Source organism: Pseudophryne corroboree, chromosome 7 (genome assembly GCF_028390025.1).
Source record: "Pseudophryne corroboree isolate aPseCor3 chromosome 7, aPseCor3.hap2, whole genome shotgun sequence".
NCBI lineage: Eukaryota > Metazoa > Chordata > Amphibia > Anura > Myobatrachidae > Pseudophryne > Pseudophryne corroboree.
The window spans coordinates 442,703,705-442,729,664 of record NC_086450.1 but is presented as its reverse complement, the minus strand read 5'-3'; the positions used below and the strand labels follow the sequence as shown (position 1 = coordinate 442,729,664).

The window sequence follows — 25,960 nt, the reverse complement described above, 5'->3', positions numbered from 1 at the left end:
AAAAATAAGAGAGAAGAGAGTTAGGAAATGAAAAGAAGAATTGAAAATGAACAGATATGATTAATGCAGTAGTACTTGCAGTTCCACGGAAAAAAACAGGATAGAGGCAGGCTGTCCTAGGTCTGAAGACTATATGTATGTCAGACCAGCCCCTATACAGAATCCAGCCAATCACAATCCAGGCAGTTTCCCTTACATTCCTCCCACAAAAACTGTAACCCCTTCTGTGCCAGAGTGATGCATTAAGAGGCGTGCCGCATGCCCAGCCGGTGAGTTTATGCTGTCTCGGCCACATTCATGACCTACGCAGTCTGGAATTGCAGGCAGGTGGCGGACCAATATGATTCTATGAAAGTCATGACTACATAAACGCATAAGTCCTGACATTTTGCTGTGACTTGGTGGGGCCTAATGACACTAGGCCCTGTCTCCATCAGCTGCCCCCTGCATCGCCTCTCCAGGCTTCCCCCAAAGATAGTCATCAAGTATGCTGCAGTGACATGACGTAAACAGGGGTACGGTGGCAGCAGGAAGCCACAGACTGAGATTTATATAGTAGAAGCAGCCTCCCCCCACCCGCAGCACAGAGTAAATCAGGAGATGAGATGTGTCAGTGAGGACAGGACTCATACTTACCAACTGTTGAAAACTAGAATCAGGGAGATTACAGTAGGATGCGCCGTCGACAAGGCGTGTCATACTCTGCCCAAAGGGCGTGTGTAGCTCCACACATGAGTGGGTCTATGCTTAAATGCTTGTTTATTTCTATGTAACATTAATAACAATATATTTTGGAAAGTTTTGTGAGTTATATAGTGGGAGGAGCAGGGTCCGCAGCAGCACAGAGTATATCAGGAGATGAGTGATGTGTCAGTGAGGACAGTGCTGCATGTGACGGGGGCAGTGACATGATGTGAGAAGGAGAATGGAGGCAGCAGGAAGCCACAGACTGAGAGTTATATAGTGGGAGGAGCAGGATCCCCCAGCAGCACAGAGTATATCAGGAGATGAGTGATGTGTCAGTGAGGACAGGGCTGCATGTGACAGGGGCAGTGACATGATGTGAGGAGGGGAATGGAGGCAGCAGGAAGCCACAGATTGAGAGTTATATAGTGGAAGGAGCAGAGTCCCCAGCAGCACAGAGTATATCAGGAGATGAGTGATGTGACAGTGAGGACAGGGCTGCATGTGACAGGGGCAGTGACATGATGTGAGGAGGGGAATGGAGGCAGCAGGAAGCCACAGACTGAGAGTTATATAGTGGGAGGAGCAGGGTCCCCAGCAGCACAGAGTATATCAGGAGATGAGTGATGTGTCAGTGAAGACAGGAGATGAGTGATGTGTCAGCAGCACAGAGTATATCAGGAGATGAGGAGATCAGGAGATGAGTGATGTATCAGTGAAGACAGGGCTGCATGTGACAGGGGCAGTGACATGATGTGAGGAGTGGAATGGAGACAGCAGGAAGACACAGACAGAGTTATTTAGTGTGAGGAGCAGGGTACCCCAGCAGCACAGAGTATATCAGGAGATGAGTGATGTGTCAGTGAGGACAGGGCTGCATGTGACAGGGGCAGTAACATGATGTGAGGAGGAGAATGGAGACTATAGGAAGCCACAGTCTGAGCATTATCTAGTGCAGAGGTTCTCAAACTCGGTCCTCAGGGGCCCACACAGTGCATGTTTTGCAGGTCTCCTCACAGAATCACAAGTGAAATAATTAGCTCCACCTGTGGACCTTTTAAAATGTGTCAGTGAGTAATTAATACACCTGTGCACCTGCTGGGTTACCTGCAAAACATGCACTGTGTGGGCTCCCGAGGACCGAGTTTGAGAACCTCTGATCTAGTGCATAGGTTCTCAAACTCGGTCCTCAGGACCCCACACGGTGCATGTTTTGCAGGTCTCCTCACAGAATCACAAGTGAAATAATTAGCTCCACATGTGGACCTTTTAAAATGTGTCAGTGAGTAATTAATACACCTGTGCATTTGCTGGGTTACCTGCAAAACATGCACTGTGTGGGGTCCTGAGGACCGAGTTTGAGAACCTATGATCTAGTGCAGAGCTGGCCAAACCAGTCCTCGAGATCTACCAACAGTTCACATTTTCCAGACCACCTAGCTGGTGCACAGGTGTAGTCATTACTAATTAAGATGTGCTGCATTTATTCCTACCTGACAATTCTACCGATCTCCAGGAGGCCTGGAAAACATGAACTGTTGGTAGATCTCGAGGACCGGTTTGGCCAGCCCTGATCTAGTGTATAGAGGAGAATCCCCCAAAAGAATAAAGTAGTGATATGAGTCTCTTGTCAAAATATTGTAGGAAGATTGGGGCATCACATGCACCTCTACATGAAAATAAGACTAATGCTGGGTACTCACTGATGATATATAATTCGTCATATCAATGAAGAATGTATAGGGAACGGATCAGTGGGTGTGTGCACCCGATATGTCTGTGAACGACATTGTTCACAGAACTATCAGGCCGCCCCTGCAGCACTAATCGGTTGCTCTGTCGACGCGACAGTGGGTCGGCAGATAGAGCTTTCTAATCTGTACCAAGCTTAATACATTCAAGCAGTTCAATGTATACAGTATTTCTGTAAGTGGAGTAATCCATTATACAATTATAACGCAATCTGAAATGACTACTACAGACTGAATTATTTAACATTCTGGCGGATGAGACTAACCGTGTCAAGAACCAATTAACATATTTTTGACATATCAAATGATTTTAATTTATTCCATTACTTAGAACTTAGGAGATGCCGTAATGATTATTTTCATCACAGAATGAACATCTGAATGTATTAAAAAACATTAATACATTTACATGACCTCATGACACTCATTCTGCTACATGGACAGAGGTGCTCTGGTATCACATTTATGTTAGAAGTAAAAGGCTTTAAGTATCCCTAATACTGTATGTAGACTTACCATACTATCCCTTTAAACCGGGACACTCATGAATTACACAGGTTCTGTGGCTGAATAAAACTAGGTGAAATGCAGTCTTGAAGTCAGCCAGCCGCAGAACCTGTGTAATTCATAAGTGTCCCGGTTTAAAGGGATAGTATGGTAAACCTATCTGGGTACACGCCCACACTTCACTGGTCACGCCCACACTTCACTGGTCACACCCACACAGAATATCTCGTTTGGGAACCGCGGTCCTCAAGGCACCCTAACAGCCCAGGTTTTACGTATATCCATGGCTTAGCACAGATGGTTAAATCAGATTCACTGAGGTACTAATTAAGGGGGACATTTACTAAGCAGTGATAAGAGCGGAAAAGTGAGCCAGTGGAGAAGTTGCCCATGGCAACCAATCAGCACTGTAGTAACATCTATAATTTGCACACTATAAAATGATACAGAGCTGCTGATTGGTTGATGGGGCAACTTCTCCACTGGCTCACTTCTCCGCTCTTATCACTGCTTAGTAAATGTCCCCCTAAGTCACCTGTGGCCAAGCATGGATGTACTTAAAACCTGGACCATTAATGATTGAACACAATCTATTTTGTACCTGTGCCGTTCTGCATCTGTTTGCAATTACTCGTGGGACAACTTTAGACCGCCCCTTCACTTTCCTGCCCCCCCTTTACAGTCGCAAGCGGCTATAAGGGCTTGAATCTTCCAGATCTACAGATCCATATATGTGCATGCGCCATAGTTTTGTGTTCCAGCATATACAGTGAAATTGCATAATTTATGCTACAGAAACTGTATTTTTATCATTGTCACGACCTCCATCCGCAGAAGTACTGAATTAATAAACCCTGTTTTTAATGTTGTTTTCGCCATGTATTGTCTCCCTTCCCAGAATCCTTTGCTGTTGGCATGGGTGAGAATCTGTTGGTGCTGACACCTCCATCTCAGGCAATGAGCCTACAGGAAGTAGGCTGAGTATGAGCAGGAGACAGGCTTGTTTGCCAACTGACCTGGATAACTATTTAATTGAATTTAATTAAGGAGTGTTAAAAAAAAAAAACCATTGTGACTTCAGAGCCAGGCAAACAATTTAAAACTGTAAATTGACCTTAAGATGATAAATCCTGGTATGGAAGTCATGGCTGGTATGTCAGGCGAAATATATTGTCTATATGTATATTATAGTAATGGTTTCATAGCATAAAGTGGCTGATACTAGAGAACAATAGCTTGCATTCCGTACCATAATGAAGTGCACAATTATTGTTGGGGGTTGATATTTGTAAGGTGCGGCTCGTCAAAGGGCTTTGTCTCATAGTTTTAAAATTATCGGTCAAAGTCTCAGGTGCTCAGCGGCTTTGACCAGGGGCCCCCCCCCCCCCCCCCCCAAAAAAAAAAAAAAAGAAGAAGAAGAGGAAAACCACTCAAGGGGCCCCTGTGAATTTGCCCCCCTCAGCAGCTGCTGCACCTAGGACAGAGGGAAGAAAGGGAAATTTCCCAGGGCCTCCTCTAGGGCCTAATTCAGAACTGACCGTAGATGTGCGAAAACACAGCGGCGATGCTTTCGCATCTGTCGAGTAGCTCCCTGCCTACGTAGCCTAGCTGCGGAGGCAGGCGGCTACTCGCCATGTTTTGGGTCGCATTGGCTGCGTGTGATGTCCCGCAGCCACCGCAGCCCGCCCCAGCAATAGTCTGGACACGCCTGCGTTGTCCGGCCCGCGCTCACCCCAATGCCGCTGCCCCCCCCCCCACGCCATTGACACGCCCATGACCACCTCTGCTTGTCAATGAGGCAGAGGTGATTGCGCCAGTGAGATGCTTTCGCATCTCACTATGTGTGCAAGTACTGTGCGGTCGCTGTGCGTGCACACACCACACCAGACTCTGAACGCTGCTGCTGCAGCTTTCCAGTCTGAATCACCCCCACAGTTCCCAATTGACTCCTGTTCACATCCATCCGGATATAGTCGCATTTAGTGCAATGGAGGTGCATCCTATGCAGGAAGCCATAAAGACGCATATGCAAAATACGCACTGACACCCACAATGGACAAATGGTGTGTGTAAGTATGCTGTGTGCCCTCTGCAAGTGTAATATTTGTGTATGCTGTGTGTGTGTGTGTATAACAATGCTACGTGTAATGTAATTTAATGTACTGTATGCTATGTATGTGTGTGTGTATGTATGTGAGCATAGGTATGTTATGTGCATGTATGCTATGTATGTGTGTGTGTGTATGTATGCCCTGTGGGTGTTTTTAAGTGTTGTGTGTATGTGTCTGTATGTATGCTATGTGCATTAATGCAAGTATGCTGTGTGTGCTGTATGCATGTGTGCGTCACATGTATTACAAAAAAAAATGTTCTATGCCGCTCTGCACTCTTATCAATTCAAATGATAACTATTGCCGGGTGCCCTCTATAATAAAATTGACGCACATGTTCCAAACTTTCGGCACTCACAGACTACACAAGAAACACAGATAGCTGCTTTGTTTCTAGGTTTCGGTTTATTCAACCATAGTCAAGAATACAGATATAATTCATTGTTTAATACAATGCAATAGTACGGATATAAGACAGAAGCAAAGCAGCTACCTGTGATTCTTTTGTGGGCCGCGAGAGCCGCCAGTTTGGAACATATAAATATATATAAATATATATAAATATATATATATAAACTCCCCCCCCTAAAAATCCTGCGTTTGCCCCTGACACGTAGCGTTTGTAGCCAGCGGAGGGTAGGTAGTTTTAGGCCAAATTTCAGCAGAAATATAGAAAACTCTGAAAGGTTCACAAACTTTCAAGCACCACTGTAGGTTACATTATACTGCATCCCCAGGACTAGATAACCTGCAATATAAGGAAAAAGAAAAATGAGCCGTATCTCTGATAATGTTGCTGAATAGGTCCCAATGTGGCGTCCCATATTATGATGAGAAAGTGGAAAGCCAGCTTTGTATCTGTCAACAGAATGATTCACGGATGCCTGTAAGTTACCGTGTCACAGCAGCTGCGGAATCACCACCAAGCACTCTAGCAGCCGACACACCCCGGCGTTCAAAAGCATTTTTTAATTCCACCCAGTCGAAGGAAGCTACTAAAACGTACACCGACACACCTCTCTAATTGTTTTCAGCCTTTGTCTCACGTGTAGTGCTTTCAAATCAACTTCCCCATCAGGGAGCCGACCAAGACTGACCCAGCTGTAAATGAAATTAACTTGGCAGCTCTTAAGGGGGGTACTCACGGAGCGATATTCTAAGCAATCTGACTAGATTGCTTAGAATATCGGCAGGATCGCTCCGTGTGTAGCCCCCTCGGCGATAGCGATGCGCGGCCCCGCACATCGCTATCGCCGCTGCTAGATTGGCCTGCATGCAGGCCAATCTAGCGGGTCGCTCACTTCACCCGCTGGGTGAAGTGAGCGGCCCCCCCGTCTCCCCCCGCACGCTCAGCACAGATCGCGCTGTGCTGAGCGGCAGGAGAGATGTGTGCTGAGCGGTTCGCTCAGCACGCATCTCTCCTTGATCGGCCCGTGGGTACTGGGCTTTAAGGGGGGTACTCACGGAGCGATATTCTAAGCAATCTGACTAGATTGCTTAGAATATCGGCAGGATCGCTCCGTGTGTAGCCCCCTCGGCGATAGCGATGCGCGGCCCCGCACATCGCTATCGCCGCTGCTAGATTGGCCTGCATGCAGGCCAATCTAGCGGGTCGCTCACTTCACCCGCTGGGTGAAGTGAGCGGCCCCCCCGTCTCCCCCCGCACGCTCAGCACAGATCGCGCTGTGCTGAGCGGCAGGAGAGATGTGTGCTGAGCGGTTCGCTCAGCACGCATCTCTCCTTGATCGGCCCGTGGGTACTGGGCTTTAATCTTGGCAGGAAGACTAATAATGCGGATCAAAGTTCCTGGCTGTTGTAATAATAAATGTTTATTTCTTTATATTTATGAAGCGCTTGCTGGTGGTTTAACTAATTCCAGCAAGTTCAGATGAGGCTTGTTGTGCTATTGCGTCACGTTCAGTGCCAAGTGCTGGTAATTGTTCTAATTGGTCCTTGAAGTGTTGGCAAGATTTAATTAAAAACAAAGTACGATGTAGTGGTGGCTGATGTCTGCGTTTAACCCCTGTCCTGCTTGTCCTCGTAGGGCCCTGGTATATACAATGAACGCTTCCCAGTCACTCGGAGCCAGAGGCCTATTTTTGTTACATATGGGGGGTGCTGAAAGGGGTTTGTACAGATTGACGTTATCAGGACCTGCTGTGAAATGACGCAGTTTGTGGGGAAATGACGCGCTTTGCCTCATCTGCAGCAGGGAGTGTGGCCATGGTGACACAACTTTGCATAATCAGGTCCCACCCACAGCTGCGCAGTGGCGGGGCCCGATGTTTTAAAATTGTGTCATAAGTATCCCTTTATGTGTATGTCAGTATGTATAGTAGTATTAGGGGTGTGTAATGCTTAGGGGGTCAGGGGTGTCGAGGGCGAGGGCGGATCCAGGTACTGCACGGGTGGCATGGGCAAAATCCTGGAGGTTTTGCCACAGCCCATCCAGCAAAAAAATTATAAAAATACAATACACAGCGCGGTGTGTGTCAGACAGAGAGCTATGTACCTGTGGGAGTGGCAGCCCCTGGCACCTCCTCCCTCTCCGAGGCTCCTGTTGCTGGAGCTGCCATGCTCTCAGTCCACTCAGTGGCAAGATCCTTGGCTCCTGGCGTGACGGGCTCCCAGCGCTCAGCCAGCCAGTTCCCTGTGGGAGGGGTCGAACTGCGCTGCAAAGGGGGACAATGTGAATGTCCCCCTCAGCAGCTGGCCCGGGCCCCTCTAACAAGCCCGAGTAAATTGTACCCGCAACATATTTCTGTTGTCGGGGTCTATGATACCCCTGTGTCTTGTTGGCTATCTTTGGCAGGAAAGAATGGCAGATCATCTGTCCGAGCTGTAATCGTGTCGTTTTTGAGTGCGCTCACCTTCATTGACTGGTATTTGGCTGTACTACCCTAATGGGGGCAGCGTCATCTCCCCAACGGGTGGGTAGTCGAGCTAGAGAGTGGACTTGTATACCCTATTTGTATCATTAGCGTTAGGCAGCCTGGGCAGTAACTGCTGGCAATGGGGGTAATTCAGAGTTGATCGCAGCAGTAAATTTGTTAGCAGTTGGGCAAAACCATGTGCACTGCAGGGGGGGGGGGGACAGATGTAACATGTGCAGAGAGAGTTAGATTTGGGTGAGGGGTGTTCAATCTGAAATCTAAATTGCAGTGTAAAAATAAAGCAGCCAGTATTTACCCTGCACAGAAACAATATTACCCACCCAAATCTAACTCTCTCTGCACATGTTATATCTGCCCCCCCTGCAGTGCACATGGGCCCTCATTCCGAGTTGATCGCTCGCTAGCTACTTTTAGCAGCTATGCAGATGCATAGTCGCCGCTCACGGGGGAGTGTATTTTCGCTTTGCAAGTGTGCGAACGCCTGTGCAGCTGAGCTCTGCAAAAACATTTTGTGCAAAACAAGACTCGCCATACAGTTACTTATCCTGTGCGATGAATCCAGCGACGAAGGTTCCGGAATTGACGTCAGACACCCGTCCTGCAAATGCCTGGATACGCCTGCCTTTTCCCAAACACTCCCAGAAAACGGTCAGTTGACACCCACAAACGTCCCATCCTGTCATTCTAGTTGCGATCGGCTGTGCGAATGGATTCTTCGCTAGAAGCATTGCACAGCAACGATGCTCTTTGTACCCGTACGACGCGCGTGCGCTTTGCAATCCACTCTGAATTATCCCCAATGTCAGTTGTTATCCGCTTGCGGCGCATTGTTGGGCTCCTCTGATGTTAGAGACCTCTCTTTGTCACCATACATGTTCTACTCTATTACTGGCTACATAATATCCTTTTTCTGCCAAATGCTTTGTCCCGGTCTCATTAATGTGTTATTGATAATGGTGAGACATTTGCACATGACAACAGGTTTATGTACAGACACGGCACAATGGCCGGCCTCTCCGTCTGGGTGAAGGGCTTTTATCTGGGAGTTAGGGCGTGATTACAGATCATCACAAGCGCTTGAGACTCTTGTTATGCCACTTGTCGCTAATGCTCCACTACATGAAGCTGGCACAGGACTCTACACAATGTATATGTTATCCCATCGTTTGTCTAATAAGTATGTGTAATGGGGAGTTTACTTAATGACGTGTACAGTACCTCTCTGCACCTGTCAACAGTTCACTGTATGTGTGGTTTTGTAACCATGCACATGTCATTCCTTCCAGACTTTGTAATACTTATGAAAAGGCCTTTACTGGGTCATATCCATAAGTGGCACGGTGGGCAGCATTGCTGGCTCACAGTGTTGAAGTCATGGGTTCATGATTACGACCAGAGCGCTATCTATGTAGGGTTTATATGTGCTCCTCTGGGCTTTCCATGTTGAATCAGTAAAAGGTTATTAAACATATTTGTAGCCAACTAAATCAGCTTAAATCTATAAACTCAGAAAATATTTTTTACGTGCCCTTTTTTCATTGTATAGCTGTCCAACAAATACTGGTGGCCTAGGATACAGTTAGTCAGTTACCAGGAAAGGGAACCACCACAACCCAATGATAGGCAATTCGTGTTGGAGAGAAGGTGAAGAGTCCTCTCAGTAGCTGGTGTCGTCATGTGTACAGCAGATAGGGTCATAAGCAGACCTGCAAAGTCGATTATACTAGGGCATCTGAGCAAGGCGGCTGGTGTTGAAGACGCAGAGCTGGCAGTGCCAACCCGGGCATCGTGTCACAGTGTCTGTTTATAAATGAACACCAAATGCATGTGCAGAGAAGACCCGTCCTTAATTAGGGCTGGTGTCAGGTGGATTGCAGGTCACGTGATCTATGGAGGCCTGGATCAGCCAGTCTCCAACAAGTGGCAGGATAATGGTGACATCATCACTAGGCATCCAACTGTGATGCTTTGTGCTTTTTGTGCTGCTGTATTACCTGCACCCAGCCAAGATCTCATAAACAGCCATTCATTCAGATTCAGGCCTATCCACTCACTAGGGGCCGGCGACATGTGACATCTCTGAGGCACGAAGCACAAAGCTGTTCTTAGGCGTCTCTAGTATGCCTTGTGATAAAAATATTCGGTGTTGCAAATTGTAAAAAAAAATGGATGTAAAATATATTATTTATTGGTATCTACGCCTATATATGCGGCCGGTGGTGCCAGACGGGCAAAGACTGGACTAACAGGTGGGGCCAGGAGCATTGACTACATAATATACCCATCAATATAAAAGGTTACTGCTGTTACTGTTGTTGCTGTGAGATAGTAACGTGTGTTCTCACTGTGTTCCCCTCTGCAGGATAGTGACTGTCGTCCTTGTTATAATCAGCGTGGTCTGGATCCCCATCCTACAGACCGCCAACAGCGGCCAACTCTACGTATACATACAGTCCGTCACCAGCTACCTGGCGCCGCCAGTCACAGCCATCTTCGGCTTGGCAGTGTTTTGGAAGAGAGCCAACGAGCAGGTAAGTACATCTGGGCTGGTCCTGCTCCTATACACACATAACACTAAACACAGGTACACACACCACACAGCACGCCTAAGACAATGCATCTTGGGGCACTTTCTGTTCCAAGTCAATAAGGTCACTGGTCACATTGGGGGGAATTCAATTGTTTGAAAAGTCGGTTGGGTGTCTGATTTTTCCCTGCCTATTAGATAGGAAAAAGCAGACACCCAACTGACTTTTCAAACAATTGAATACCCCTCATTGGGCGGGATTCAATTCTTTTCACCCCTTTCCACACTCGTTCTGTTTCTGCCCTCAGGGACGTTGTATCATTATTTCAGCTTGCTACCCCCGGAGTAGCGAAGCACACAACCCTTTACACAGCTAAACCTGATTCCTATGGGCGCAATATGCGCGATAAATGAGATAATTTTAGAAAGGAAATTGGACGTGATATATCATTTGAATCTCACCCATTATTGGGTGAGATTCAAATGATATATTACGCCCAATTTCCTTTCTAAAATGATCTCTGTTATCGCGCATATTGCGTCCATAGTAATCAGGTTTACTGTGTAAAGAGTTGAGTGCCTCCCTACTCCGGGGGTAGCGAGCTAAAATAATGATACAGCGTCCCTGAGGGCAGAAACAGAACGAGTGTGGAAAGGGGTAAAAAGATTTGAATCCCGCCCATTGAGTCTAATGACAATTAAAGCACTTTCCAGAACTAATTGTGACATAAACGGGGATAGACAAGGAGTGGTTTACTGGCTGTTTCATTACTTTAAGTTCTATTGATATTTATCCAACCGAGAGACACTTCATGTAATAGGAAAGATTTCCTGCCCATTAGTAGCGCTTAGCTGCAGCTAAGACATGAGTTTTTTTAATACAAAATTCGTTGTCCATCCTGTCAGACAGGTTTCTGGGTAAGGATAAAGGCAGGTCTGTGCTATTACTGAGGCCTGAGTTTTTCCTGGTGTTGCCGTAAAGCTGTTTCGATTTCCTCCATTTGGTCACTTCAACAGTTGTGTTACACGAAATGCTCTGTGAGGATGTCATCACTGTAGACTTTCACCCTCACTCCGGCCACATAGGAAGATTTTGTTGATGAAGTTGTTAAATCAATATATTATGAAATAGGACTGTGGGGTCTATTTACTAAAGGTCAGTTTTGACCGGTTTTGTGTGTTTTTTTAAGTTTGTTTATTGTTTTGGTTTTTTTTGCACGATTTTCTGTTGATTTCTATCACTATTTGCAGACCAATATAAATCGACATCGGTTTAAAAATAAATTTTTCAAAGTGACTGTTTGTAAATATGGAATTTAGACCCTGAAACACTCTGTCGATGTGGACTGATTTCATATCGATTTTAAATCGCTCTTTACTAGATTTACCCCTGTGTGTCAAGATGGCGGTGAAAAAAGCTAAACAAAAGAAGAACGGAATGACTGAAATAGGAATGGAGAGGGTCAAACATCCATGGGCTGGGGATGACTCTCAGGGGACATTTGATTAGCCATCCAATAGGGATGCAGGCTGACAGGATCTGGCTGGTTCATATTTCTGGGGAAGAGGAGGAGTTTCCTCTTTTTCTGGTATTTATGATTATTGCAGGTTCGGTTGCACCGATCACCTTTGTTGACTATAGGCTGCTGGATCACCCAGTCAGGGACAGCGACACCATCCGGACGGGTGGGTAATCAAGGTATAAAGTGGAGTGGATACCGTTTGTTGTTCTAGGCTGAGTTTTTGAGTTAGGTACAGTCGCATGGGTTGGGGGTAGAAGTTAGCCGTTCTTTCTTGGCCACCACTAGTTAATCTTCATTCAGACATTTTTAGTTATAAGTTATTGAATAAATCAGCTAACAATTTCTGCCAAATCTAATGGGCCCTACACATTGCGCGATCCGCCGCCGAGCTGCCTGGTGGTGTATACGGCCGCCAAGCTGCCTGACGGCGGATACGGCCGACGGGCGACCCGTCGGCGAGGAGGGGGGGGGCAGTGACTGAGGGAGTGAAGTTTCTTCACTCCCCTCGTCACCTGGCTCCATAGCAGTGCAGGCAAATATGGACGAGATCATCCATATTGACCTGCATGCACAAGCGACGGGGCACCAGCGATGGACGAGCGCGGGGCCGCACATTGTTCATCGCTGGTGCCTCCACACTCAAAGATATGAACGGTATCTCGTTCATTAATGAACAAGATCGTTCATATCTTTCAGTATTATCGCCCAGTGTGTAGGGCCCATAAGTCTCCGAGTCTTTATTCTAGAGTTAAGTTAAGAGTTAAGGGTTTATCGAATGCCGAATTATCCATCAGCCTTATGATGTTTAATATTTCAGTGGAATAATATATATATTAAAGAGTCCCAAATTAAAAGAATAAATCAATTTTTTTTGCTTAAAGAAAATAAAATAAAACAATTTTGGTTAAAAAAACTGTTGTGGTGCAAAAAGAAAACTTTCCACCACTTCATAAGCAGCGCATTTTTTTGCCATCATCAATAAAATCTCTGATTTTGCTCAGGATGCATGAAGCAGATGCGGTACCAAGAAAACAAAAAGTTTTAATATTCTTCTTAGAACAAAAAGTATTTTTTATTTCTTATCTTTTGTTATTACTATTTAGTTTTTTATTTATATAATGTATATACACTGCTCAAAAAAATAAAGGGAACACTAAAACAACACATCCTAGATCTGAATGAATGAAATATTCTTATTAAATACTTTGTTCTTTACATAGTTGAATGTGCTGACAACAAAATCACACAAAAATTATCAATGGAAATCAAATTTATTAACCCATGGAGTTCTGGATTTGGAGTCACCCTCAATATTAAAGTGGAAAAACACACTACAGGCTGATCCAACTTTGATGTAATGTCCTTAAAACAAGTCAAAATGAGGCTCAGTAGTGTGTGTGGCCTCCACGTGCCTGTATGACCTCCCTACAACCCACACAAGTGGCTCAGGTAGTGCAGCTCATCCAGGATGGCACATCAATGCGAGCTGTGGCAAGAAGGTTTGCTGTGTCTGTCAGCGTAGTGTCCAGAGCATGGAGGCGCTACCAGGAGACAGGCCAGTACATCAGGAGATGTGGAGGAGGCCGTAGGAGGGCAACAACCCAGCAGCAGGACCGCTACCTCCGCCTTTGTGCAAGGAGGAACAGGAGGAGCACTGCCAGAGCCCTGCAAAATGACCTTCAGCAAGCCACAAATGTGCATGTGTCTACTCAAACGATCAGAAACAGACTCCATGAGGGTGGAATGACATACCTCCCAACTGTCCCGATTTTCGCGGGACAGTCCCGTTTTTTGGGGACTGTCCCGCTGTCCCACCCGCGGGCCACAGTGTCCCGCGGTGGGGGGGGTCAGTTGGGAGGCTCTGTCAATCGCTGCTCTGCTTAGCAGAGCAGCGGTGAATAGACGCTGTGCGCATGCGCACAGCGTCTATTCAGTGGAGTCAGAGGGAGAGGGAGCATGCCAGCGGCTCACAGAGCGCTGGGCATGCCCCCTCAGTGACGAAAACGGGGGCGTGGCTCGTGAGTGCGGTCCTCCCGTGAAGCCACGCCCCCTTTTCATAGGTCATGCCCCTTTTTGGGAGCGCGCGCGGCTTCGCCGCGCGAGTGTCCCGCTCCCCAAGTAAAGAAAGTTGGGAGGTATGGAATGAGGGCCCGACGTCCACAGGTGGGGGTTGTGCTTACAGCCCAACACCGTGCAGAACGTTTGGCATTTGCCAGAGAACACCAAGATTGGCAAATTCGCCACTGGCGCCCTGTGCTCTTCACAGATGAAAGCAGGTTCTCACTGAGCACATGTGACAGAGTCTGGAGACGCCAAGGAGAACATTCTCCTGCCTGCAACATCCTCCAGCATGACCGGTTTGGCAGTGGGTCAGTAATGGTGTGGGGTGGCATTACTTTGGGGGGCCGCACAGCCCTCCATGTGCTCGCCAGAGGTAGACTGACTGCCATTAGTTACAGAGCTGACTGCCATTAGTTACCGAGATGAGATCCTCAGACCCCTTGTGAGACCATATGCTGGTGCGGTTGGCCCTGGGTTCCTCCTAATGCAAGACAATGCTAGACCTCATGTGGCTGGAGTGTGTCAGCAGTTCCTGCAAGACGAAGGCATTGATGCTATGGACTGGCCCGCCCATTCCCTAGACCTGAATCCAATTGAGCACATCTGGGACATCATGTCTCGCTTCATCCACCAAAGCCACGTTGCACCACAGACTGTCCAGGAGTTGGTGGATGCTTTAGTCCAGGTCTGGGAGGAGATCCCTCAGGAGACCATCCGCCACCTCATCAGGAGCATGCCCAGGCATTGTAGGGAGGTCATACAGGCACGTGGAGGCCACACACACTACTGAGCCTCATTTTGACTTGTTTTAAGGACATTACATCAAAGTTGGATCAGCCTGTAGTGTGTTTTTCCACTTTAATATTGAGGGTGACTCCAAATCCAGACCTCCATGGGTTAATACATTTGATTTCCTTTGATAATTTTTGTGTGATTTTGTTGTCAGCACATTCAACTATGTAAAGAACAAAGTATTTAATAAGAATGTTTCATTCATTCATATCTAGGATGTGTTATTTTAGTGTTCCCTTTAGTTTTTTGAGCAGTGTATATATATATATATATCTATGTGTGTGTGTGTGCACAGAAAGGTTTCCTACTTACCGCCTTTCTTATTAAAAGCCATTTCCACATGTTTTATGACACAAATCTGATAAACATTCTCCTTAGGGGAGGGTAATAATTATAAAGGAAATCGAAAAGCGTCATTAAAAAAATTGCCACTTTTTGTTTCGAATTACTGTCTAATTTATATTTTGAAGTGCCAGGACAGCCCTTGTGGTAAAGGTGAGGAGATTCTCCACATCGCATTTGCAAAAAATGCCTGCATGCATGCGCATGTGACAATCAGCGTTGGTGATGTCACACCAAAGCTGATTGGAGGGCCAGCCAGGGAAGAGTGAAGAAGAGTGAGCCGGTGAGGAGAATAGGGAGCTGTCAGGGGTAGCGGAGAAGGAGCCAGCTTGGGTAGTGGGAAGCCGGCGGGGCCATTGGAAAAGGAGGTGACCTTTAGTGCAGCAGAGAAAAGCAGAAAGAGAATGCCACTTCCCTGCCGTTCTCCATTGCTACAGAATGCTCCAGTATCTAGAGATGGCGTTATGTTTGTCAGAGAAGATGAGAGACGCTTCGCTTCTCTCTATAGAAATCCTGTTCTTCACAGCCCCTATTATCTACTATATAAAAGTGAAAAGTTGTCCTTCTGTCTGTATTTCTATACAAATCCACATTTTACAAGCGAAGATTGTGAAATTTGACATACAAGCGTATTAAAACATGGCGGAGGCAACTAAAACAATTAGAAATCTCTAGCACCCCTGGGGGATGGGGGACAACAGCACAGAGCATATCAGGAGACAGAATAACTCCGTAATTGCTGGAGCAATGTACACAGAAATTGGTACACATATGCCTTACACTCTGGGAACAAACACTGTGGGGGTCAGACACCACTAGCACCCCTAGGGGTGGGACAGCAGCACAGAGTATGTCAGCAGACAGCATAACTCTGGAATGCCTGCAGCAATTTACAACAAACTTGGTACACATATGACTTACACTCTGGGAACAAACTCTGTGGGGGTTAGACACCCCTAGGGGTGGGACAGCAGCACAGAGTATTTCAGGAGACAGCATAAACTCCCGAATGTCTGGACCTATTTACAACAAACTTGCTACACATATGACTTACACTCTGGGAACAAACACTGTGGGGGTAACACACCACTAGCACCCCTAGGGGTTGGGCCAGCAGCACAGACTATATCAGGACATGCATGATATGTCAGTGATGACAGGGCTGCATCATGTCACAGGGCCAGTGACATGAAGTGAGGAGGGGAATGCAGGTAGCACAAACCCACACACTGAGAGTTATATAGTAGAAGTAGCATGGTCCCCCAGCAGCACAGAGTATTTCAGGAGATACATAATGTGCTGCGCTATATAAGAAACTGTAAAAAAAAATGATAATTTAACACGGGCAGTGACATGATGTGAGGAGGGGAATGGAGGCAGCAGGAAGCCACAGACTGAGAGTTGTATAGTGGGAAGTGCAGGTTTCCTTGGGGGACCAAAAAGGGGTCCGGACACTATACAAAGTGCGTCAGGGAAGCAAGATATGCCCATATACTAGATCTCCAACCAGCGTAAATTAACGAACAACTATCATTCTAATTTACCATCCTCATCCCATAGCAAAGCATGGGTATTCAGCTATCTACTATGTTATTTATACAGTGTGTTTCATATTTACATTTATTGTTGTAAACAGACATTCTTAAAATCCCGGGTACTCCAGCTAGTATCCAATAGGGCAAGAATAGAGAAATGCACTTTTCAAGTAATTAGAGAGGTCAAAATAGAACTTTGCTTTTCTGTATGTAAAAGGCTTCTATTTTTAGTTTATTAGATAGCCCCCTTATGGACCCATTTATCAAACAATATTTGCGGCTATTTCACCGAAAACACCCATTTTCAGGGGTTAGCTGCAAATAATTGGGCAGCATGGTGTAATGATTAGCATTACTTCCTCACAGCACAGAGGTCATGGGTTGGATTCCCACCATGGCCCCAACTGTGTGGAGTTTATATAATCTCCCAATGCTTGCGTGGACTTCCTAGGGGTGCTCTGGTTTCCTCCCACAATCAAAAAAAATATACTGGTAGGTTAATTGGCTCCCAACAAAAAATAACCCTTGTGTGAATGTGTGTGCACATGTGATAGGGAATATAGAGTGTAAGCTCCACTGGGGCAGGGACTGATGTGAGTGGGCAAATAGTCTCTGTACAACGCTGCGGAATATGTGTGCGCTATATAAATAACTGGTAATAAATAACAGGGGCAAACGCAGAATTTAGTAAGGGGGGTTTCCACGTGTAGTGTGTGCATATAACATATATATATATATATATATATATATATACATATATATATATATATATATATATGTATATATATATAGTTGCCCAGTGCCTTCCGACGTAAATTCGATGGCACTCAATGTCACACAAGAAACGTGATATTAAATGTTTCTATGTTTTAGTTTTATTAAAAAACTATCTTCAGGAATCCAAACAATAAAAAGGTTTTACCTTAAATGTGAATGTATGTGAAAATATATAAATTTAGCATTTAAAATGACGTTTCTTGTATGACTCAAGCAATTGGTGATGGAGCCCACTCGCAAAGATTCAATATTAGATTTAATTCTTACAAATGGTGATAGGATATCCGACATATATGTGGGTGAACACCTGGGATCCAGTGATCATCAAGCAGTATGGTTTAGTATAAAGACAGGATCCAACTCCTGTCACACAAAAACAAAGGTGTTGGATTTTAGAAATGCTGATTTTGCAAAAATGGGGAGATGTTATTGTTTAAGTGATTCATTGGCGGACTGGTGGAACTTGGAAGGAGTGCAGGAGAGATGGGAAAAACTGAAAAGTGCAATGCTAAGTGCAACAGACCTTTGTATCAAAATGGTTAGGAAAAGCACCAGGAAAAGGAAGCCAGTGTGGTTCACAAAAGAAGTATCAACTAGTGTGAAAGCAAAAAAGATGGCTTTTAGGAAATACAAACAGACTCAAAATAATAATGACAAAGAGGTGTATCTGGACAGACGGAAGGATGCTAAGAAAGTGATCAGACGTGCAAAGGCAGAAGCTGAGGAAAAAATGGCCCAGTCAGTAGATAAAGGGGGCAAAACTTTTTTTTAAGTATATAAGTGAAAGGAGAAAATCAAATGGAGGAATAATAAGACTTAAGACAGAGAGTGAGCATTTGGTGGAGGGTGACAAGGCAATAGCAGATCACCTAAATAATTATTTTTGCTCAGTATTTACTACAGAAGAAGGGATGGGGCCACAGTTAAGTTGCAAGGACATTCATAAAAATAAGGTAGTTGAAAGTACATTTACAGAGGAGAAGGTCCTAACAGAACTTTCACAACTAAAAGTGGATAAATCAATGGGACCAGATGGGGTACACCCAAGGATACTCAAAGAGCTAAAAGATGTGCTGGTTACACCGTTAACAGAATTATTTAACCAGTCACTAAATACAGGTGCTATTCCAGAGGACTGGAAAAGAGCAAATGTAGTTCCACTGCACAAAAGTGGAAGCAAGGAAGAAGCAAGTAACTACAGACCAGTAAGCCTTACATCAGTAGTGGGGAAAGTAATGGAAAAACTATTAAAATAAAGAGTTGTGGAATATCTTAAATCAAACCACTTACAGGATCCAAAACAGCATGGATTTACTGGTGGTAGATCATGCCAAACAAATCTTAATGACTTTTTTGACTCTGTGACAAAAATAATAGATCAAGGGGGAGCTGTAGATGTAGCATATCTAGACTTTAGTAAGGCATTTGACACTGTCCCACATTGCAGACTGCTAAATAAACTTGAAAGCGTGGGGGTGGATTATAAAACAGTTAAATGGATAAGAACCTGGTTGCAGGATAGGAAACAGACAGTTGTAGTTAATGGAGTGCAATCTATGGAGGGAAATGTTACCAGTGGAGTACCCCAGGGATCTGTACTTGGTCCAGTTCTCTTTAATATCTTTGTTGGTGACATTGCAGATGGTATTGAAGGGAAGGTATGCCTTTTTGCAGATGATACAAAGATATGCAACAGGGTAGACACACTGGGAGGGGTAAAACAAATGATTGATGACCTAGGTAGGCTTGAGAAATGGTCAAGAACGTGGCAACTACAGTTTAATGCTAAAAAATGCAAAATCATGCACTTGGGTCTCAAAAACCCAAAGGCTAAATATAGTATCAAGGGTACTATAATGGAAACTACTGAGGAGGAAAGGGATTTAGGAGTCACTATTTCAAGTGACTTGAAGGCAGGAAAGCAATGCAACAAAGCAATGAGAAAGGCAAGTCAGATGATTGGTTGCGTAGGGAGAGAAATCAGTAGTAGGAAAAAAGAAGTGATAATGCCACTGTATAGGTCATTGGTGCGGCCCCATCTGGAATACTGTGTCCAGTTCTGGAGACTATAAATACATTAGAGAGTGTACAAAGAAGGGCATCTAAAATGGTGCATGGCCTACATCACAAAACGTACCCGGAAAGGCTAAAAGATCTTAACATATATAGTTTGGAGGAGAGAAGAGAAAGGGGGGACATGATAGAAACTTTCAAATATATCAAGGGTCTTAACAAAGTTCAGCAGGGAAACATTCTTCAAAGGAAGAGAAATATTAGAACTCGAGGACATACACTGACACTGGAGGGGGGGGGGGAGGTTCAGGGGAAATTTAAGGAAAAATTACTTCACAGAAAGGGTAGTGGATAAGTGGAATAGTCTCCCATCAGAGGTGGTAGAGGCTAAGACTGTAGAGCAATTTAAACATGCTTGGGATAGGCATATGAATATCCTTACAAAGAATTAAGGTTCAAAAAGGGTTGAGATTACCTAAAGGATAAAAAAAAAGGGGCAGACTAGATGGGCCAAGTGGTTCTTATCTGCCGTCAAATTCTATGTTTCTATGTTTCTATGACTGTGAGTGCCGCTACCATTGCAATCTACTATATATATATCTCCTATATAATAGCCCTATTCTGTGACCTTGTGATTCATTTGCTAACGCTGGGCGGAGTCACAACAGTGGGCGGAGTTAGTCAAATGAGTCACAGAGATCTGGCCAAATCTACAGGAGACTAGGAGCAGAAGCAGATAGCATGGGCATTGGGCATGTCACAGGCAGGGGTGCAGACCTCCCAGCTTTCTGCAGGAGCTTTCTCCAGGCAGAAGGAAGGAAACACACTCGGCGAAAAGGGGGCGTGGCTTCACGGGAGGGTCCCCGTTTTCGTCAGTGAGGGAGCATGCCCAGCGCTCTGTGAACTGCTGGCATGCTCCCAGGGGCTGATTATGAGTCTGGGGGGCCCAGGGCACTTGAGACAGGGGAGCCCTATCTCATTGCTGTGCCTGCTGGGGGTTGGGGGCGTGGCCTAATCGCGGACCGCGCGGCCACGCCCCCTTATGCAAATTCCGATATATTTTTTTTTTATGGGATTTTGGCCCCTCAGCTAGGGCTAAATCCAGAGGGGGTGGTCGCTCCCCCTTACACACCCGCACAGGGAGAAGAAAGCAGGGAGACTGCTGCCTCCCTGCAACACCACAGACCTGCCAATATGCAGCAGCGTGTGCTGACTGTAGCACAATGCTGCCGCTGTTGCTGGCAGGACGGGGGGGGGGGGGGGGCTTCTGAGCTGGGACAGAGCTACTCCAGCCGGGGGGCCCCCTAAAACTGTGGGGCCAACGGTACGTATCCCCTGCCCCCCCCCCCTTAATCCGGCTGTGCTGCTGGAACCCCCCCATTAATTCGTACCCCCTGATGCCCCCTCTGCCTCTGTCTCCACTATTCACCGCTGCTCTGCTAAGCAGAACAGCGAGTACAGGAGCTTTCCAACTGCCCCCCCCCCACCGCCGGACACTGCGACCCGCGGGTGGGACAGCGGGACAGACCCCAAAAAATGGGACTGTCCCGCAAAAATCTGGACATTTGGGAGGTATGGGGTTGTGTGAGGGGTATGTCATACAGACAGACGGGCACCGGGTCACTGTGTGCTTGACCCCCCACATCGGCATACTCAGCAGGGTCTCTCTGGTGTAGAGGAGCGTCACTTTCTGGCACACTCCACGCTTCTTAGCTGCAGTTTTGTGGGGCACCTGCCGCTGTGCAGGTTCCATACTGCCTCTGTTATCTCCAGCCCCGGCAACCCCACCGCTAGCTGCAGCGCTGCCACCCGCAGTGGAGTGCGCCCAGCTCATTCACACACTTTAGCTGGCGGGTAGCACTGCAGAAATCCGAGCTGCTTGCAGGCTCTGACCCACTCCTCCCTCCAGCCGCAGCGTCTCCTGGGAGCTAACAAGTCACTCCCAGTCTCCCCTTACCACAGTGCCCGGAAGCCGTGAGGTCCGCGCCACGTGCATGCTATGACCCCCTCCTCCCTCCAGCCGCAGCATCTCCAGGGGGCTAACCAGTCATTTCCAGTCTCACCTTACCACAGTGCCCGGCAGCTGCGCGAGGTCTGCGGTGTGTGACTGAGGAGGGGGGGGGAGGGATGCGGACGGGCAGAGAAAGCAGGACTCCAGCCTGAGAGAGTCAGCCATGCCAAGTCTCCAGCAGCAGCAGATCCCAACAGGTTTGAGTGGAACAGCAGCAGCCAGCAGCAGTGACTCCGGTAAGACACATCTGTCTGTCACCACTGTTTTGTCCCTAATACCAATCTCTCCCGTGCCCTGTGTTCTGTCATGTCCCTGTCACCCCTGGCCTTGCCCTGCCACCCTTATCCTGGCCCTTTCACCCTTATCCTGGCCCTGTCACCCTTATGCTAGCCCTGTTACCCCTATCCTGGCCCTGTCACCCCTGTGCTTGCCCTGTCAACCCTATACTGGCCCCGTCACCCCTGTCCTGGTCCTGCCGCCCCTACCCTGGCCCTGTCACCCCTATCCTGTCCCTATAATTTCTGTCCTGGCCCTGTCACCCCTGTCCTGGCACCGTCACCCCTGTTCTGACCCTGTCACCCCTGTTCTGACCCTGTCACCCCTGTCCTGGCCCTGTTACTGCATACCCTCCAACTACCTTTTATGGCATGTACAGTACCCGCAGTGCCTCCAGACCTCTCCCCAATGCACCACACCTCCGCACCTTCCCCTCCACCACAAGCGGCACTTCACCCCTCCCCCACATGCTGTGCCTCCAGACCCCCTACACCACCCGTGGCTCCCACTCCTCCACCCCTTCACCACCCACAGCACCTCCAGGCCCCTTCCACCATTCACCCCCCTTATATGTCTCCCCCCACACCTGCCCCCCTCCATCCGCAGCATCTGCAGACACCCTCCTCCATCAGCGGTCCCCCCCACACCCACCCCTCCCCCACCAATGGCACCCCCGCACCTGCCCCTCCACCACCTGCAGCACCTCCGGACCTCCTTTCCCATCCGCCGCAACACCCGTACCTGCCCCTACCCATGGTGCCTGCTGTCCCCTACCCAACCCCCGGCACTCCCGTCCCTTCCCATCCCACGGCACCTCCGGAACCCTTCACCCATCCACAACATCCCCACACCTGCCCCTCTCCCACCCGTGGCACCCCTGCCCCTCCCCCACCTGCAGTGCCTCCGGACCCCTCCCCCATCTGCATCCCCCACTCCTCTGCCCCTCCCCCACACGCAGCACCTCCCGAACCTTCCCCATCCAGGCCCCACCCCCACTTCTGCCTCCCCTCCACCCGCAGCATCTACAGACACCATCCGCAGTCCCCCCCGCACCCGCTACATTCTGTACATCGTGCCCTGCAGGTGCTGTTCACGCCGTCGCAAGGGGCTGCGCCTCCTTCACCATCGCACGCCCTTTCATTGTGCAATATTTAACCACTAACAAAGGAATGCAGGTAATACTCCATATAATACAAATATTAAACCCCAGAAAGGCATGCAAGGGTTAAGGGGGCGTAGCCCCTTGCGACGGTGTGAAGAGCGCCCGTAGGGCGCGATGAAGCACCTAGTATATATATATATATATATATATATACTGTATATATACTGTATATATATAGTGTATGTATGTAGAGATATATATATATATTTACTGAGTATATATACTTACATAGAACACACATATTAATTTATACATACAAACACATATACATACATACATACATACATACATACATACATACACACAAACACACACACACACATGCATACACACACACACACATACACATACACACACACACACACACACACAAACTTCATATACAGTACTGTATATTGTATACATACCAGGGGCTGCGACTAGGAGGCCGGAGCAGATGGACGGCAGTGTGTTTGAGGACGGAGGGAGCTGCTGTGGCTAAGCATGTACAGCCATCAGCTCCCCCCAGGACACTCATGGTTCTCTGCTCTATGCTGCTGCAGCAGCTACAGTAAGCGGTCGCGGTCTCGATCGCACCTTTTACTGAGACGGAAACACTGCTGTCTCCGTCTCAAAAATAAAAAAATGGTCTCATCAGGGGAAACCCCCCCTGCGTGCGCCACTGAATAAATAATAATATCAGGATTGTATGTAGAAAGGACCGCAGCGGATTTCTCTGATACCTGCGGCAATCCCTCCATTCCCACCGGCAGCCGCAGCCCCTATAGGTTTCTACGGGGGATGCGATGCTGCAAGAATGACCGATTTCTGGAATGTGAAGCATTCCCAAGATTCACCCCTGCAGCTATCGCCATCTTCATGTGGCAGTGGCCCATTGTAGCCTATGGGCTTCTCACAGCATTCCTAGCCAGCAGAGGGTTCCATCGGAAGTGGCAGCGAGACTGTGCATGCGCAGTAGCTCCAGCATCTCGCTGGCACATCACAGGGGCGGGTTCCTTTTTGGAGCCCCTTTCCCTGGGGGTGCTTATTAATACATCCAGCCGAAGTGACTACACATTGCAATGCGATCCTGAGGGCTAATATGTGATCAATGATGAATGGAACCCTTAGCCTGTTGAGGGTCACTATCCTGGTTATTAGCAAATATATTATATGATTTTTGTTGCTGGGGACTTTGATACATGGACTCCTAAGTGCTGTATCCTGAGAATGTTCTGCCGGCAGATTGTAAACGTTATGGAGGCGTGGTAAGCCAGAGGCAGAGATTTACTAATCCAGCATATGTGACAGGCTGGATCCAGACACAGACAGCAGTCATCTTCATTCGGGATAATTGCTGCATAAACAGGTGTGTGTAGATTCCTTGTCGAAATAAATTTTAATCCTATGATCTAACCCCCTCCCCTGATAAAAGCGGGAGTTCTGCAGAATATCTGCTCATTTGCTAAATGTCTAAGGGGGTCATTGATCGCTAGCTGTCATTGTTCGCACCGCAGCGATCAGGCTAAAAATCGGCATTTCTGCGCATGCGTATGCACCGCAATGCGCAGGCGCGTCGTACGGATACAATGAGCATCGAGGGTTTGCACAGAGTTTAACGAACATTCCAGTCGCATGGCTGAACGCAGGGCGAGTGACATGAAGGGGGCGTTTCTGGGTGTCAACTGACCGTTTTCAGGGAGTACTTAGAAAAATGCAGAAAAAACGCCGACGTGGCTGGGCGTTCGCTGGGCGGGTGTGTGACGTCAAAAGCCGTCCGTCCGTCGTTAGAATCAACGCACATGAAGAGTAACAACAGGGCTGGTCTTGTTTTGCACAAAACTATTTTGTAGGCGTTCGCACTTCTGCAAAGCGAAAATACACTCCCCGGTGGGTGGCGACAATGCGTTTGCACGGCTGCTAAAAACTGCTAGCGAGCGATCAACTCGGAATGACCCCCTAAGTGTCCTGCGCTTCAGTGAGTCCTACAGAGAAAGCTATTATCTAATAAAATGCTGATTTTATGCCTGTTCTACAACTGATCTGCTCTCCAGCCTCAGTTTCTCTAGAGATCTAATTCCAGTGTATCTGTAGGGTGCTTACACTGACCACCAGCCATTCCTCAGCCTCCACTTCTGCCACCACGATCACCTCCACTGCTGCCACCATCAGCACCATTTCTGCCACTACGATCACCTCCATTGCTGCCACCACCACCATTTCTGCCACCACGATCACCTCCACTGCTGCCACCACCACCATTTCTGTCATCTCGATCACCTCCACTGCTGCCAACACCAGCACCATTTCTGCCACCTCAATCACCTCCACTGCTGCCACCACCACCATTTCTGCCACCTCGATCTCCTCCACTGCCACCACCACCATTTATGCCACCACGATCACCTCCACTGCTGCCACCACCACCATTTCTGCCACCACGATCACCTCCACTGCTGCCACCACCACCATTTCTGCCACCTCGATCACCTCCACTGCTGCCAACACCAGCACCATTTCTGCCACCTCAATCACCTCCACTGCTGCCACCACCACCATTTCTGCCACCTCGATCTCCTCCACTGCCACCACCACCATTTATGCCACCACGATCACCTCCACTTCTGCCACCACGATCACCTCCACTGCTGCCACCACCACCACCATTTCTGCCACCACGAACACCTCCACTGCTGCCACCACCACCACTTCTGCCACCACGATCACCTCCACTGCTGCCACCACCACCATTTCTTCCACCTCGATCCCCTCCACTGCTGCCAACACCACTTCTGCCACCTCCATCCACCTCCACAGCACCAGTGGCACCGAGAGGGGGGATGGGTGGGTACTCTTCCCGGGTCCATGCCTGATGGAGTGTCCTGGGTCTCGCTACCCCCCCCTCCCCCTTTCCTGTTGCAGAGAGCCATCCAGGGAGAGAGAGAGAACTGACTGCCACTGCAGCAGCATCTCTCCCCAGTGTGCTGAGCTGGGAAGAGAGTCAGCTGCAGTACC

At 47.6% G+C, this 25,960-nt stretch overlaps 1 protein-coding gene across 1 annotated transcript in view; it reads left to right on the top strand.

Annotated features, from left to right (window-relative positions):
- The window catches only part of SLC5A10 (solute carrier family 5 member 10), a 167,014-nt gene that overhangs the window by 128,739 nt on the left and 12,315 nt on the right, over window positions 1-25,960 (top strand). The window contains exon 4 of the mRNA XM_063934937.1: window positions 10,310-10,478. Coding sequence (XP_063791007.1) covers window positions 10,310-10,478 — 169 coding nt within the window. The remainder of the gene's footprint in view (window positions 1-10,309; window positions 10,479-25,960) is intronic.